The sequence below is a fragment of the Ovis canadensis genome, chromosome 12, assembly GCF_042477335.2.
Source record: "Ovis canadensis isolate MfBH-ARS-UI-01 breed Bighorn chromosome 12, ARS-UI_OviCan_v2, whole genome shotgun sequence".
NCBI lineage: Eukaryota > Metazoa > Chordata > Mammalia > Artiodactyla > Bovidae > Ovis > Ovis canadensis.
The window spans coordinates 53,804,575-53,817,108 of record NC_091256.1 but is presented as its reverse complement, the minus strand read 5'-3'; the positions used below and the strand labels follow the sequence as shown (position 1 = coordinate 53,817,108).

The following is a 12,534-nucleotide window of genomic DNA, read 5'->3' as shown; positions in this document are numbered from 1 at the left end:
AGCCAGAGGTTCTGTATTAATGTAATTTAGTAGTGTTTTTCTGAATGGCACCAAGGAACATCCTGTGTGAAAGCATTTTTTTCTTTTCTTCCATGATGTCAGCTCTACAACAGTAATGATATTAACCCCATAATCATAGCTTCCTTGACAATCCATTTTGGATACTTTCCTGAAGCATTTTTAAAAAAACAACTTTATTAAGGTATTATTGAAGTACAATAAACCACACACATTTGGAGTATAAAACTGGATCAAATATATATATAGTAAGCCTCCCTCCCCCCATCTGCAAGGGATACTTTCCATGACCCTCAGTGGATGCCAGCAACTGCAGATAGTATCAAAACCCTTATATATGTTGTTTTTTTCTCATACATGTATACTTGTTGTAAAGTTTAATTTGTAAATTAGGGACATTAAGAGAGTAACAATAGCAATAATAAAAATAGGACAATTATAACAGTATACTGTATATTGATATGTAAATGTTGTCTTTCTCACCCTTAAAATATCTTTTTGTACAAGCTTAGTGCCTTTTCCTTCTTAACAAAGCAGTTATCACACAGTGTGGGCATAACTTTTGCAGCCTGAAGTTCAGCAGTGAAAATTAACAGGAATTTCTTTTTCCCTTTTTACAATTTCATGATTAGAAGATTTATTGCTACTGTAGATAGTAGCAACCTCAGCATACACTTAAGAGAAGCTCTGTATTTATATGTCAAAGGTTTCTTTTTGGCATACCTGAATTATCAGTATTACTGCTTTTGTGTTTTGGGACCATTATTAAAATAAGGGTCACTTGCACACCAGAACTGTGATACCCCAAGAGCTAATCTGGTAACTGAGATGGCTACTAAGGTACTGATTAGTGGGATACGCTGGATAAAGGGGTGGTTGCATCCTGGGGGATGGAGTGAGATTTCTTCATGCTACTTAAAATGACACACAACTTAAAACCTATGAATTGTTTGTTTTTGGAATTTTCCATTTAATACTCACCAAAGATCCACTAGAGAAGGGATAGGCTACCTACTCCAGTATTCTTGGGCTTCCCTTGTGGCTCATCTGGTAAAGAATCTGCCTGCAGTAAGGAGGACCTGGGTTCAATCCCTGGGTTGGGAAGATCCCCTGAAGAAGGGAAAGGCTACCCATTCCAGTGTTCTGATCTGGAGAATTCCATGGACTATATAATCCATGGGGTAGCAAAGAGTCGGACACGACTGAGCGACTTTCACATAGTTGACCGTGGATAACTGAAACCATGGGAAGTGAAATGAGATATAAGGAGGGGGCTACTGTACACCTGTGAAACTGGTACCACAGTTCAGATCATGAGAATTTCTGTTAGCCTAAAGAGTTGCCTCATGCTCCTTTGTAATCTCTTCCACTCTCATCCTCAGGCCATCTCTGATTGGCTTTTTGTCACTATAGATTAGTTTATACTTTCCAGAGTTTTATATAAATAGAATCATATGGTATGTATTATTTTCAGCCTGGCTTCTTTCAACTTAGCATAATGGTTTTGAGATTCATCCGTGTTGTTGTATGTATCAGTAGTTCACTCATTTCCATGACTGATTAGTATTCCGTTGTGTAAATATCTCACAGTTTGCTCATTAATTCATCTGTTGATGGGCACTAAATTGTTTCCAGTTTTTTTATCATTACAAATGAAGATGCCATAAACATTTGTGTACATAAAAGTCTTTGTGTGTGTGCTTGTTTTTTGTTTTTCTTGGTAAATAACTAGTAGGATAGTTGAGTCTTACGGTCAGTTTTTGTGCAGATTCTTAAGACTCTGCCAAACTGCTTTCAAAAGCAATCATATCATTTTGCATTCCCATCAACAGTATGAGAATTTTAGTTGCTAAAGCTTTGTTTTTAATATGTCACTTAATGGGTTAATGAGTTTTATGTATTTTTATGACATAGCATTTTAAGATGTGTTTATTCTGAAATTCTTTTAAACCAAGATAATTGCTGTGAACTTTTTTTGCATGCTGTTTAAATTGACTGCCATATATTTGTCTTCCTGTGCCACATATGAGGCCTAATTAATCTTTTTAGTGTTCTCTATGCCTTAATCTTTTAATTTCTTACCTCTAAATGTTTTCTGCTTCTCCCTTGCTTATTTTTTAATTGCCTCAATGTTCTTTACCAGGTCAGTAAAATCAGCTTGGTGGATCTAGCAGGAAGTGAACGAGCTGATTCAACTGGTGCCAAAGGGACTCGATTAAAGGTATTTATTTTATCAAGTAAATAGCCTAGTCAATAAATGCTCTATGACACAGGTTAGCAAGCTATGGCCAGTAGGACAAATCTAGCCCACTGTCTGTTTTCATAGATAAAATTTCCTTGGGACACAGCTGCATCTATTCATGTCTGTGGCTGCTTTCGTGCTATAATGATAGGGTTGAGAAGTTGCAGCAGAGGCTGAGCGGCCCACAAAACCATTGACTCAAGAAATTTTCTGACTTCTGACTTGTAACTTCAGTGCAAGATATGTTACATGATAATAGTTAAGGAGGACTTCGTAGTCAAGGTGAAAATTGAATTGTATTTTGAGGAATGGTTAGAATTTGGTTAGATAGAAGTAAGGGACAATAATTAGAAAACGATACACAAATCCAGAGGTGAGAACAAGCATGGTCTTTTCTAGAGATTTGCTTAACAAGAGGAGAAATTGCACATCAGTGAGTTGTGGGAAGAAGGTGCATCTGTTTTTCAAGCACAGACATCATAATGATAATTGAGGACTGTGAGTTAGGCATGTGGTCTTGGCCTGTCAACAAGTGGAGAGGAGAAAATATTGAGGGTTAAAGAAGGTTTTTAGAACTTGTGGTCATAAATAGAAAACAATGCTAGCATATGGCTAGCTGTATTTTATGTTATCATGTATGATGTGGCAATAGTTCTTTATCATAATTCTTTTATATTTGATATTGATTTCAGGAAGGAGCAAATATTAATAAGTCTCTTACAACTCTGGGTAAAGTCATTTCAGCCTTGGCAGAGGTGGTAAGTGTTACACTTCATTGTAAGGGAAAGTTGGTCTACTCAGCAAATGTTCTTGACTAATATTTTATGATTGCTCATAAAGGGTATTACCTTTTTTCCTTTTATGTAATGTCTTTCTCTTTTTAGAGCTTTTCAGATAAGATAGTAGGTATGGCACACTTTGACTTTGTACTAAAAATAAAAGCGATTAAGGCGAATCAAAGTAAATGTAGATCTGTAAAGGCTAGAATTAAACTAGGTCTTTGCAAAGATCTAAAGTTTGACTGCTTGAGCCTTATTTTGTAGCTCCTGTAAGAGCAAGTATATTTATTGCATATTATTTTCTATGTGATCTTTTCTAAATAGGACACTGTACATTTTGGAGTATTTTGAACAATTTTCCTTGCAAACGCTGTTGATTTGTGGCCCTATAAACTATTTTTAAAATAGTTTTATTTTTTATTTCTTAGAATTAAAACGAAGCCCCATATACAAAAATAGTTAAAACAATTTTTGTATAAGGGGCTTCGTTATTTAGGTTAGAAGCTAAAGAAGTGCTGGTTACTTTATGCTCTAGTACCTCATTTGAATCTCTAAAAAGGATTAAATGTTTTCTTGCTTGTCTCTGAGAAGTGATATTCAATTTACAACTTAAAAAATTTTTTTTAATGACTTAAAATATTTTCTGTTTGGAGGCTTATCCTGTGTTCTCATTCTCTTTTAAATGCTTTTCCCTGTAGGATAATTGCACCAGCAAGGTATGGTGGGGCTTGGTAGAAATGATCTAGCTGTATAATCAGTTGCTGATTTTAAATCCTCAGCAGGATGCTTGCAGGCACAAGTAGGAATGGAAACTTCAAGAAGCATTATATTTGTTTTCTAGCTCTGGAATTTAGAATTGCTATTTAGGGTGACTGTGAATCATGAGACAGCACACCAATACAGAGAGGTTTAAGAAAAATGTAGCTATCATTTCAAGAAGCCAGCTATGTTTTAGAATGGTGCCCATAAAAATTTTATTTTATTACTCTTAGGAGGCATATCGGAGAAGGCAGTGGCACCCCACTCCAGTACTCTTGCCTGGAAAATCCCTTGGATGGAGGAGCCTGATAGGCTGCAGTCCATGGGGTCGCTAAGAGTCGGACACGACTGAGTGACTTCACTTTCATGCATTGGAGAAGGAAATGGCAACCCACTCCAGTGTTCTTGCCTGGAGAATCCCAGGGACTGGGGAGCCTGGTGGGCTGCCATCTATGGGGTTGCACAGAGTTGGACACGACTAAAGTGGCTTAGCAGTAGGAGGCATATAGGTGACTGCCATATAGGTTTTATACCATGAAGAGTCATGGATTATTTACATTATTAAATTTTTTTCTTATTCTTTGGTTATACATAAATTGAAGGCTCTAAGATCAAATTAAATTTCTAACTGTTTTTAACTGTTAAATGTTTCCAGAAAACATTGTTTGCATTCTTATTAATCCAGATACAATAGATTTTTCTTTTCTTCATATTTCTATAGAGATATTCTAAAATTTATTAATACTCTTTTGCATAAATAATAGGGCACTTAACAGTTTGATCTGAATCACGAGTATCATGGGGGAGAGGGGCAGTGTCTGCTTTGAAATATTTTTAAATATATAGATTTGCATATTCTCTAGTTCTATAAAAATAATTTTAAAAGTGCTGGTTTTCTCGGTTTTTGCTTTTTGTTTTGTTCTGTTCATTGGACAGAGCTGCCTGAGACTAAAACATCTCTCTGCTATTTGATATAATGCATGTGTGGATATTCTTCCAATGTCTGATCTAGGTCCTGGAACAATGAAAACTTAAAATTTAGTGATTATTCTAACTTGTCCTGTCCATTTGATCATCTGTTTACATCTGTATCAACCAGAGGAAAAGTTTACAAAGTATTTTTTCCATGATTTCCCTCACTGATCTATGTCACAAAATTTTGCAAATGATCTTTTATAATCTGTTTTATAAAACCCAGTTTAGTACTCTGTGTCTGTGTCGTAAACTGTAACAGGTCAGAAATAAATGTTAATTTTTATATAACAAGCATGATTTTTGGTGAATTAAGATATATCGTTATTTTCAATGGGAAGAGAAACAGGATTATTTCCATCCATACTTAAATAGTATTTTTTAGTGAGGTTAGTGATCTAAGTAAAGCTTGTTATGTAGTGGCTGAAACACTTATTTTTTTAAAAAATTGTGGATGTGAGAACAGGAGATTAATTTGTATGAGAGTGAGCAGAGAAGAAATGGCTAAAGTTCTGGGATATTTTTAAATGGAAAAGATTGAAGTGCTATTTTTACTTCTTCATTTAGCTACTCCTTCTTAGTTTAGCCTAATTGACAGAAATGAATATGGAACATTTTAGAATCTGACACTGCTTACTTATTTTTACAGTTCTGTTGGCAGTCATTGTAATTGGAATACTTTAAATCTTGCAGCATTTTCAGTACTAAGGATAGGCAAAGTGAAGTGTTTAGATGCAGTGGGGAACGGAGAGGATAAACTGAGGTTTCAGGCCCCAAGAATTTCATGTGGAATGAAAGTCCCACTCAGCTATGAATGACCGAGAGGATTAATTCTCCCTAAAGGTCTGTGTAACTTAGAAATATAACCTGCTGTGGGAAATGATATCCTCACAGGTGAATGTGTTTGTGGGTGGAGCTGGATGGGATGTTCAGTCACTAAGATGACTTAGCCTGACTCTTTGCGACCCCATTGACTGCAGCATGCCAGGCTTCCACCTGTCCTCTATCTCTGGGAGTTTGCTCAGGTTCATATCCATTGAGTTGGTGATGCTGTTCAGCCATCTCAAGATGTAGGGGACATGTTTGATGAGATGGAATTCAAGTACCAACTTGCCTACTTCTTTTCCTTCCAACAAATCAGAAGTCAGCTACTTAGTACTGTTTTTCTGAATACCCAGGATTTAGCAAGAATTAGATCATGCTCAATAACCTCAGATATGCAGATGCACCACCCTTATGGCAGAAAGTGAAGAGGAACTGAAGGAGCCTCTTGATGAAAGTGAAAGAGGAGAGTGAAAAAGCTGGCTTAAAACTAAACATTCAAAAAATGAAGATCATGGCATCTGGTCCCATCACCTCATGGCAAATAAATGGGGAAACAATGGAAACAGTGACAGACTTTATTTTCTTGGGCTCGAATATCACTGCAGATGGTGACTGCAGCCATGAAATTAAAAGACGTTTGCTCCTTGGAAGAAAAGCTATGACAAACCTAGAAAGCATATTAAAAAGCAGAGACGTTGCTTTGCTGACAAAGGTCCATCTAGTCAAAGCTATGGTTTTCCCACTAGTCATTTATGAATGTGAGAGTTGGACTAAAAAGAAAGCTGAGTGCCAAAGAATTGATGCTTTTGAACTGTGGTGTTGGAGAAGACTCTTGCGAGTCCCTTGGACTGCAAGGATATCAAAGTAGTCAATCCTAAAGGAAATCAGTCCTGAATATTCATTGGAGGGACTGATGCTGAAGCTCTAGTACTTTGGGCACCTGATGTGAAGAATGGACTCATTGGAAAAGACCCTGATGCTGGGAAAGATTGAAGGCAGGAGGAGAAGGGAATGACAGAGAATGAGATGGTTGGATGGCATCACTGACTCAGTGGACACGAGTTTGAGCAAGCTCCAGGAGTTGGTGATGGACGGGGAAGCCTGGTGTGCTTCAGTCCATGGGGTCACAAACAGTCAGACACGACTTAGTGACTGAACTGAACTGAGGTCATCCTTAGTTTAATATGACCTCAGATTATGCTAGGAATAGATTATTAAACTGCTGTTACCTGGAAGATGCCTATCAGTGAAACCTGGCTTTCCCCTTAGTAACGTCTTTAATTATCACCACACAGTAGTCAGCCAGCAGATGTTGGAGTAGCCAAAGCATTTGCATTGTGTTTTACTTTCAGAGGGTATAATTTCCTTCATCTCAGCACTGGTTTTGCATTGGTGTCTTTTGCTATATCCTGTGATAATGAGATGGGCCATGGAGAGAGCAGTACAAGGAAACTTTTTATAAATGTAGAAACTTTATCTTGCAGTCTCTCTAAATCTCGTGATCTGCAAATTGCATCGCTTTCTTAGACCGTTTCACTTTGACTCCTAATTCTAATGGTCAGATTTATTTTTGACATAATTTCCTTTTAAAGAAACCTAGTATGTTTTACAATGTAATAAGAGTTATGAGATATGCAATAACCACCTTGATGATTTGGTGGTTGACCAGATAAATTTATTAAATGAGTTGCTGCTACACATCCAACCTGGAATGCACAAGATTCATATTTGCCCCTCTGTAAAAGTAAAAATTATTATTTGAGGTTTGCTATTAGATGATATTAAAAAAAATCATTGTTAATTTTGTTAAGTGTGAGAGTGGTCTTATAGTTACTTTTTTCTTTTTTGTTAAGTCTTTCTCTGTTAGAGATATGTACCTGAAGTATTTTTAGGTGAAATGTGGATTTGCTTTAGAGCCCTACACAAGCTATAAATGACAGGATATTAGATAATAGTGTTATATTGGTGTTAAATTTCCTAACTTTGGTTATTGAACTGTGGCTGTGTAAGAGAATGTCCTTGTCTGCTGAAGTGTTTAGGGATAAAAGGGCATAGGGTCTGTAGTTTCCTCCAGAATGGTTCAGAAAGAAAAAAATGTAGGAAAGACTTTCAGTGAAATTGAAATGTGATTGGTGAAATATTGATAATGGTCAGAGCTGCGTGATGGATATATGGTAGTTCATTAGGGTAGTCTCCAAACTGCTGTGAATACTGTAAATTTTTCAGAATAAAATATAATAAATAATTATTTATTGAATGAGCTTTGGGTTTTGTGAAGAACTGAAGCTGTGAGTGTTAAATTTCAACGGTGATGGAAATTTTAGTCTGGTTTGCCTTCCATCTGAATTATTCCTATCTAACAATGCTAAGAAAGGCTAAGGCCATTTCTTTCTGTTTAACAGAGTAAGAAGAAGAAGAAAACTGATTTTATTCCCTACAGAGATTCTGTACTTACTTGGCTGCTTCGAGAAAATCTAGGTATGTAATCATCTTTTTAAAGGTGTGAAATCATCCTTTTGAAGCTGTTTACCAATTATCTTTGTGGTTCGTTTTGCTGTGTGTCTGCTTTTTGAGAAGAATAATCTGTTACTAACTTGAGTGATCTTTCTCTTTTTTCATTTTTACTCTTGATTTAAGTTGGTTGAATTTGCTTACCTTAATTGTATTTATTTATTTATACCAGTTTTTTTTGAGATATAATTGACCATACAGAACTGCATAAATTGAAGGTATGCAGCATAATGATTTGGCTTACATACATTGTGAAATGATTATCACAATAAGTTTAGTGAACATCCATTATCTTGTATAGATTAAACAAATTAAAGAAATAGGAAAATAATTTTTCTTGTGATGAGAACTCAAGATTTACTCTGTCAACAACTTTCATATATAACATGGTTGTCGTTCAGTCGCTTAGCATGTCTGACTCTTTGCAACTCCGTGAACTGCAGCACACCAGGCTTCCCTGTCCTTCATTATCTCCTGGAGCTTGCTCAAACTCATATCCATTGATTTGGTGATGCCATCCAAACATCTCATTCTCTGTCATCCCCTTCTTCTCCTGCCTTCAATCTTTCCCAGCACTGGGGTCTTTTTTAATGTGTTGGCTCTGTGCATCAGGTGGCCAAAGTGTTGGAGCTTCAGCTTCATATATAACGTACTGCAGTGTTAATTATATTTATCGTGTTGTAGATTATATTCCTAGTATTTATTTATCTTATAACTGGAAGTTTGTACCTTTGGACTACATTCATCTAATTTCCCCTCTGCCCTAACCACTGCCGCTGTAACGAGTCTATTCTCTATTTCCATGTTTGTTTGTTTGTTTTTGAAGTATAGTTGAGCTACAGCACTCTGTTAGTTCCTGCTACACAAAAAACAATTTGGTATTTCTATGCATTTCAAACAAATCACCAATAAGTCTACTTAACGGTATGTTACCATACAAAGATGTTATGTAGTTATTCACTGTATGTCCCAGCTGTACATAGCTGTCTTTATATGTGGATTATGTTGAATTATTGATCTAAGTTCATGCATTTTAACAACCCAGCCTTTTTACTGCTCCTCCGACTCATGTTTAATGTTTTAACACCATATTTTATATCTTTTGTTTTGTGTATCCCTTAACTCTTTATTGAGGGTAGAGATGATTTTGCCACTTTCGTCTGTTAACCTTCCTACTTGTTTTATACATGACTGATTTACTACCTTTACTGTATATTTGCCTTTACCAATGAGATTTTTCCTTTTGTAGTTTTCATGTTTTTTTGTGGCCTTTTCTTTTTTACTTAGAGAAGTCCCTTTAACATTTCTTATAAAACTGGTTTGGTGGTGCTGAACTCTTTTAGCTCTTGCTTAAATGTAAAAATTTTGATATCTCCATCAAATCTGAATGAAAGCCTTTCCAGCTAGAGATGATTAGTTGTAGGTTTTTCCCTTTCATCATTTTAAATATGTTGGGCCACTCCCTTCTAGAGAGTTTCTTCTGGAAAGTCAACTGATAGCCTTACAGTAACTTGTTTCTTTTCCCTTGCTGCTTTTAATATTCTCTCCTTATCTTTAATTTTTGCCATTTTAATTACAATGTGTCTAGAGTGATGCTCTTTGGGTTGATCCTGTTTGGGACTCTCTGTGCTTCCTGGATGTCTTTTTCTTCCCCAGGTTAGGGAAGTTTTCATCTATTATATCTTCAAATGTGTTCTCTCCCTCTTCTCCTTGGGCAGCCTTGTGTTTGTACACTTGTTGTTGTACCAGGGGTCTCTTAAACCATCCTCATTTCTTTTTATTCTTTTTTCTGTTCAGCCTTAGTTATTTCCACGATTCCATCTTCCAACTCCCTGATCCATTCCTCTGTATCATCTAATCTACTGTTGATTCCTTCTAGTGTATTATTCATTTCAGTTATTCTTCATTGTTTTTTTTTTGTTCTTCTTTATATTTTCTAACTGTCGTTAAAAACTTCTAACTTGTTATTCTGTTCATTTAGTCTTCTCCCGAGTTCTTTGAACATCTTTACAATCATTACCATGAACTCTCTATTTGGTAGATTGCCTTTTCCACTTAGTTCTTCTAGGGTTTTATCTTGTTCCTTCGTTTTGAACATATTTCTCTGTTGCCTCATTTTGCCTAATTTATTGTTTTTATTTGTGTGTATCAGGTAGGTTGGTTAGGTGTCCTGACCTTGGAGAAGTGGCCTTTTTTAGGACATGTCCTGTGTATCCCAGTGGTGCACTTCGCTCTGGTCACCAGAGCTGTATGCTCTAGGGGTGTCCCATGTTTGGGCAGCATGTGTCCTTCTGTTGTGGCAGGCTGGCTGCTGTGGGAAGTCTGGGAGGTGTGGCTGACCCCTGTTCTGGTTGGTTTCTGGGCCCTGTGTTGTGTGGAGGCTGCCATCCATTGTTGGGTGGGGCTGAGTTCTGGAGTGGGTGGTTCCAAGGCTGGGGCCCTGCTGGCAGTGTGGTCAGTCTGCTGGCAGGCAGGGCCAGTTCCTGACAGGATGCTTGCAGAATCTGGTGTTCCAAAGCTCATGTTGGCATGCCGGTGAGTAGGGCTAGGTCCTAGAGTAGCTGCAGGGTCCAGGGTGTCTTGGAGCTGGTATTGGCCTGCTGGCAGTTGGGACTGGAGCCCAGGACATCCTGGGGCTAGTGCCAGCCTGTTGGTGGGCAGAGCTGGAGCCCAGGTCTCTGACTGTAGGGCCCTAGGGGTCCTTGGGGCTGGGGCTAGTGCCAGTGTGCTGGTGTGGGGTAGGGCGCAGGTCCTGGGCACTCAGGTAGACAGGACTGGGTGGCTGTGGGTTCTGGGGTCTTAAGACAGCAGACCTGTTGGTGGGTAAGGCAAGTCCCAGCACTTATCAGCTAGAGGGAGAATTCCAAAGTGGAACTTTCTGTGCCAGTGTCCTTGTGGTAGAACGAGCTCCCCAAATTGGCTGCCACCAGGGAGCACTCCTGCCTCTTGTCCTCCAGGATCAGCCCAGGGGTCTGACCTAGTCTCCTTTCAGGTTACTGCCTCTGCCCTGGGTCCTGGGGCACGTGAGATTGTGTGTGTGCTCCTTAAGAGTGGAGTCTCTCTTCCCACAGCCCTCTGGCTTTCCCAGAAGTAAGCCCCGCTGGGCTTCAAATCAAACTTTGTGGGGGCTTATCTTTTGGTGCAGGAGCTCATGCGGAGCTTGGACCCCTTGCTCTTTGCAGAGAACCTCTGCAGTTGTCATTATCCTCATTTGTGGCTCAACCACGTGGGGCTGTGGGTCTTGACCGTTCCATATCTCTACCCCACCTACCTGTCTCCTTGTGATTCCTTCTTTAGTTTTAGGACTTTCCTGCTAGTCGTTTGATTTTTCTTACCAATAGTTGCTTTGTAAATAGTTGTTATTTTGTGTGCCTGTGGAAAGAGGTGAGCTCAGGGTCTTCCTGCTCTGCCATCTTAGCTAATAGAGTAACCAGAGTGCTACTTTTAGTGAGCATTTTTAATATCTTTCCTGTGATATTATTGCCCACCTTTAAATCAGGGTTTGCTCCCATGTCTTGTTTACTTTAGGACATGAACTGTGTAGTAGTTGTTTATCTGACCACACACCTGCTTCAAACTGTTGTTCCTTTTTGAAAACCCCATGCTCCTTTGAGAGAGAGGCACGTAATCAGATGTAACTCCTCTTTGCTGATGTTTTTGGATCTTTTATCTGTCGTTCACTGTTCTTTTAGCCCCTTTCCCTCTTTCTTGATAAGGAGGGAGTGATTAGCTGTGTTACATGTTGCTGATGGAAGGAAGTGGCTGAGAATGGCTATTCATGTCACCAGTGACTTTCATATCATTAAGAGTGGCTCTAGTGGAGTGTCTAGGGAAACTGGACACAGTACATCCAGACACCAAGATTTACATGTAACGATGCCTGGCCTGGGGACATTTTAAAAATTTACTGATTAAATCTTAGAATCTGAGGTTTTGCTGTCTGACTGGACACATTCAATGAAGTTTTTTTATAAAACAAGTATGATTTGAGATAATCATGATTCATCTTTTTAGGTGGCAATTCTCGGACTGCAATGGTTGCTGCTCTGAGCCCAGCTGATATCAACTATGATGAAACTTTGAGCACTCTGAGGTACTCCCGTTTGATCTCAATAGTTAATGAAAACACAGTGTTTCCCATAAGTCATCTTGTTAGGCCATGGGTTGTCTTATGCTGTGTGGGTAGTTGCTTGAGTAAACAATGACCCATCCCTTTTATAACAGGGAACACACATACACACATACAAGCCTATTTATACTTTTCAGTTTCATTGAGAAAAGCAGGAACTTTTTCATAGGAAAGATATTAAATTTGCTCTAGTGAGATTTTGGGGGGTAACTTTTAGATAATAGTAAAAACTTCTTAAAATATTTTCTATAGAAAGAAGTGTCCCCTTCTCATGTTTGTCATTATAGAAGTGCTTACTC

The 12,534-nt window shown here is 38.2% G+C and overlaps 1 protein-coding gene across 11 annotated transcripts in view; it reads left to right on the top strand.

Annotated features, from left to right (window-relative positions):
* The window catches only part of KIF1B (kinesin family member 1B), a 155,200-nt gene that overhangs the window by 43,525 nt on the left and 99,141 nt on the right, over positions 1-12,534 (top strand). For all 11 annotated transcript variants that reach the window (XR_011247515.1, XR_011247513.1, XM_069544760.1 and 8 more), the window contains exons 8-11: positions 2,162-2,239; positions 2,953-3,018; positions 7,998-8,073; positions 12,121-12,199. Coding sequence is in view for 9 of the 11 variants with exons in the window: in XM_069544760.1 (XP_069400861.1) it covers positions 2,162-2,239; positions 2,953-3,018; positions 7,998-8,073; positions 12,121-12,199 (299 nt within the window). In the remaining 2 variants the exon portion in view is untranslated. The remainder of the gene's footprint in view (positions 1-2,161; positions 2,240-2,952; positions 3,019-7,997; positions 8,074-12,120; positions 12,200-12,534) is intronic.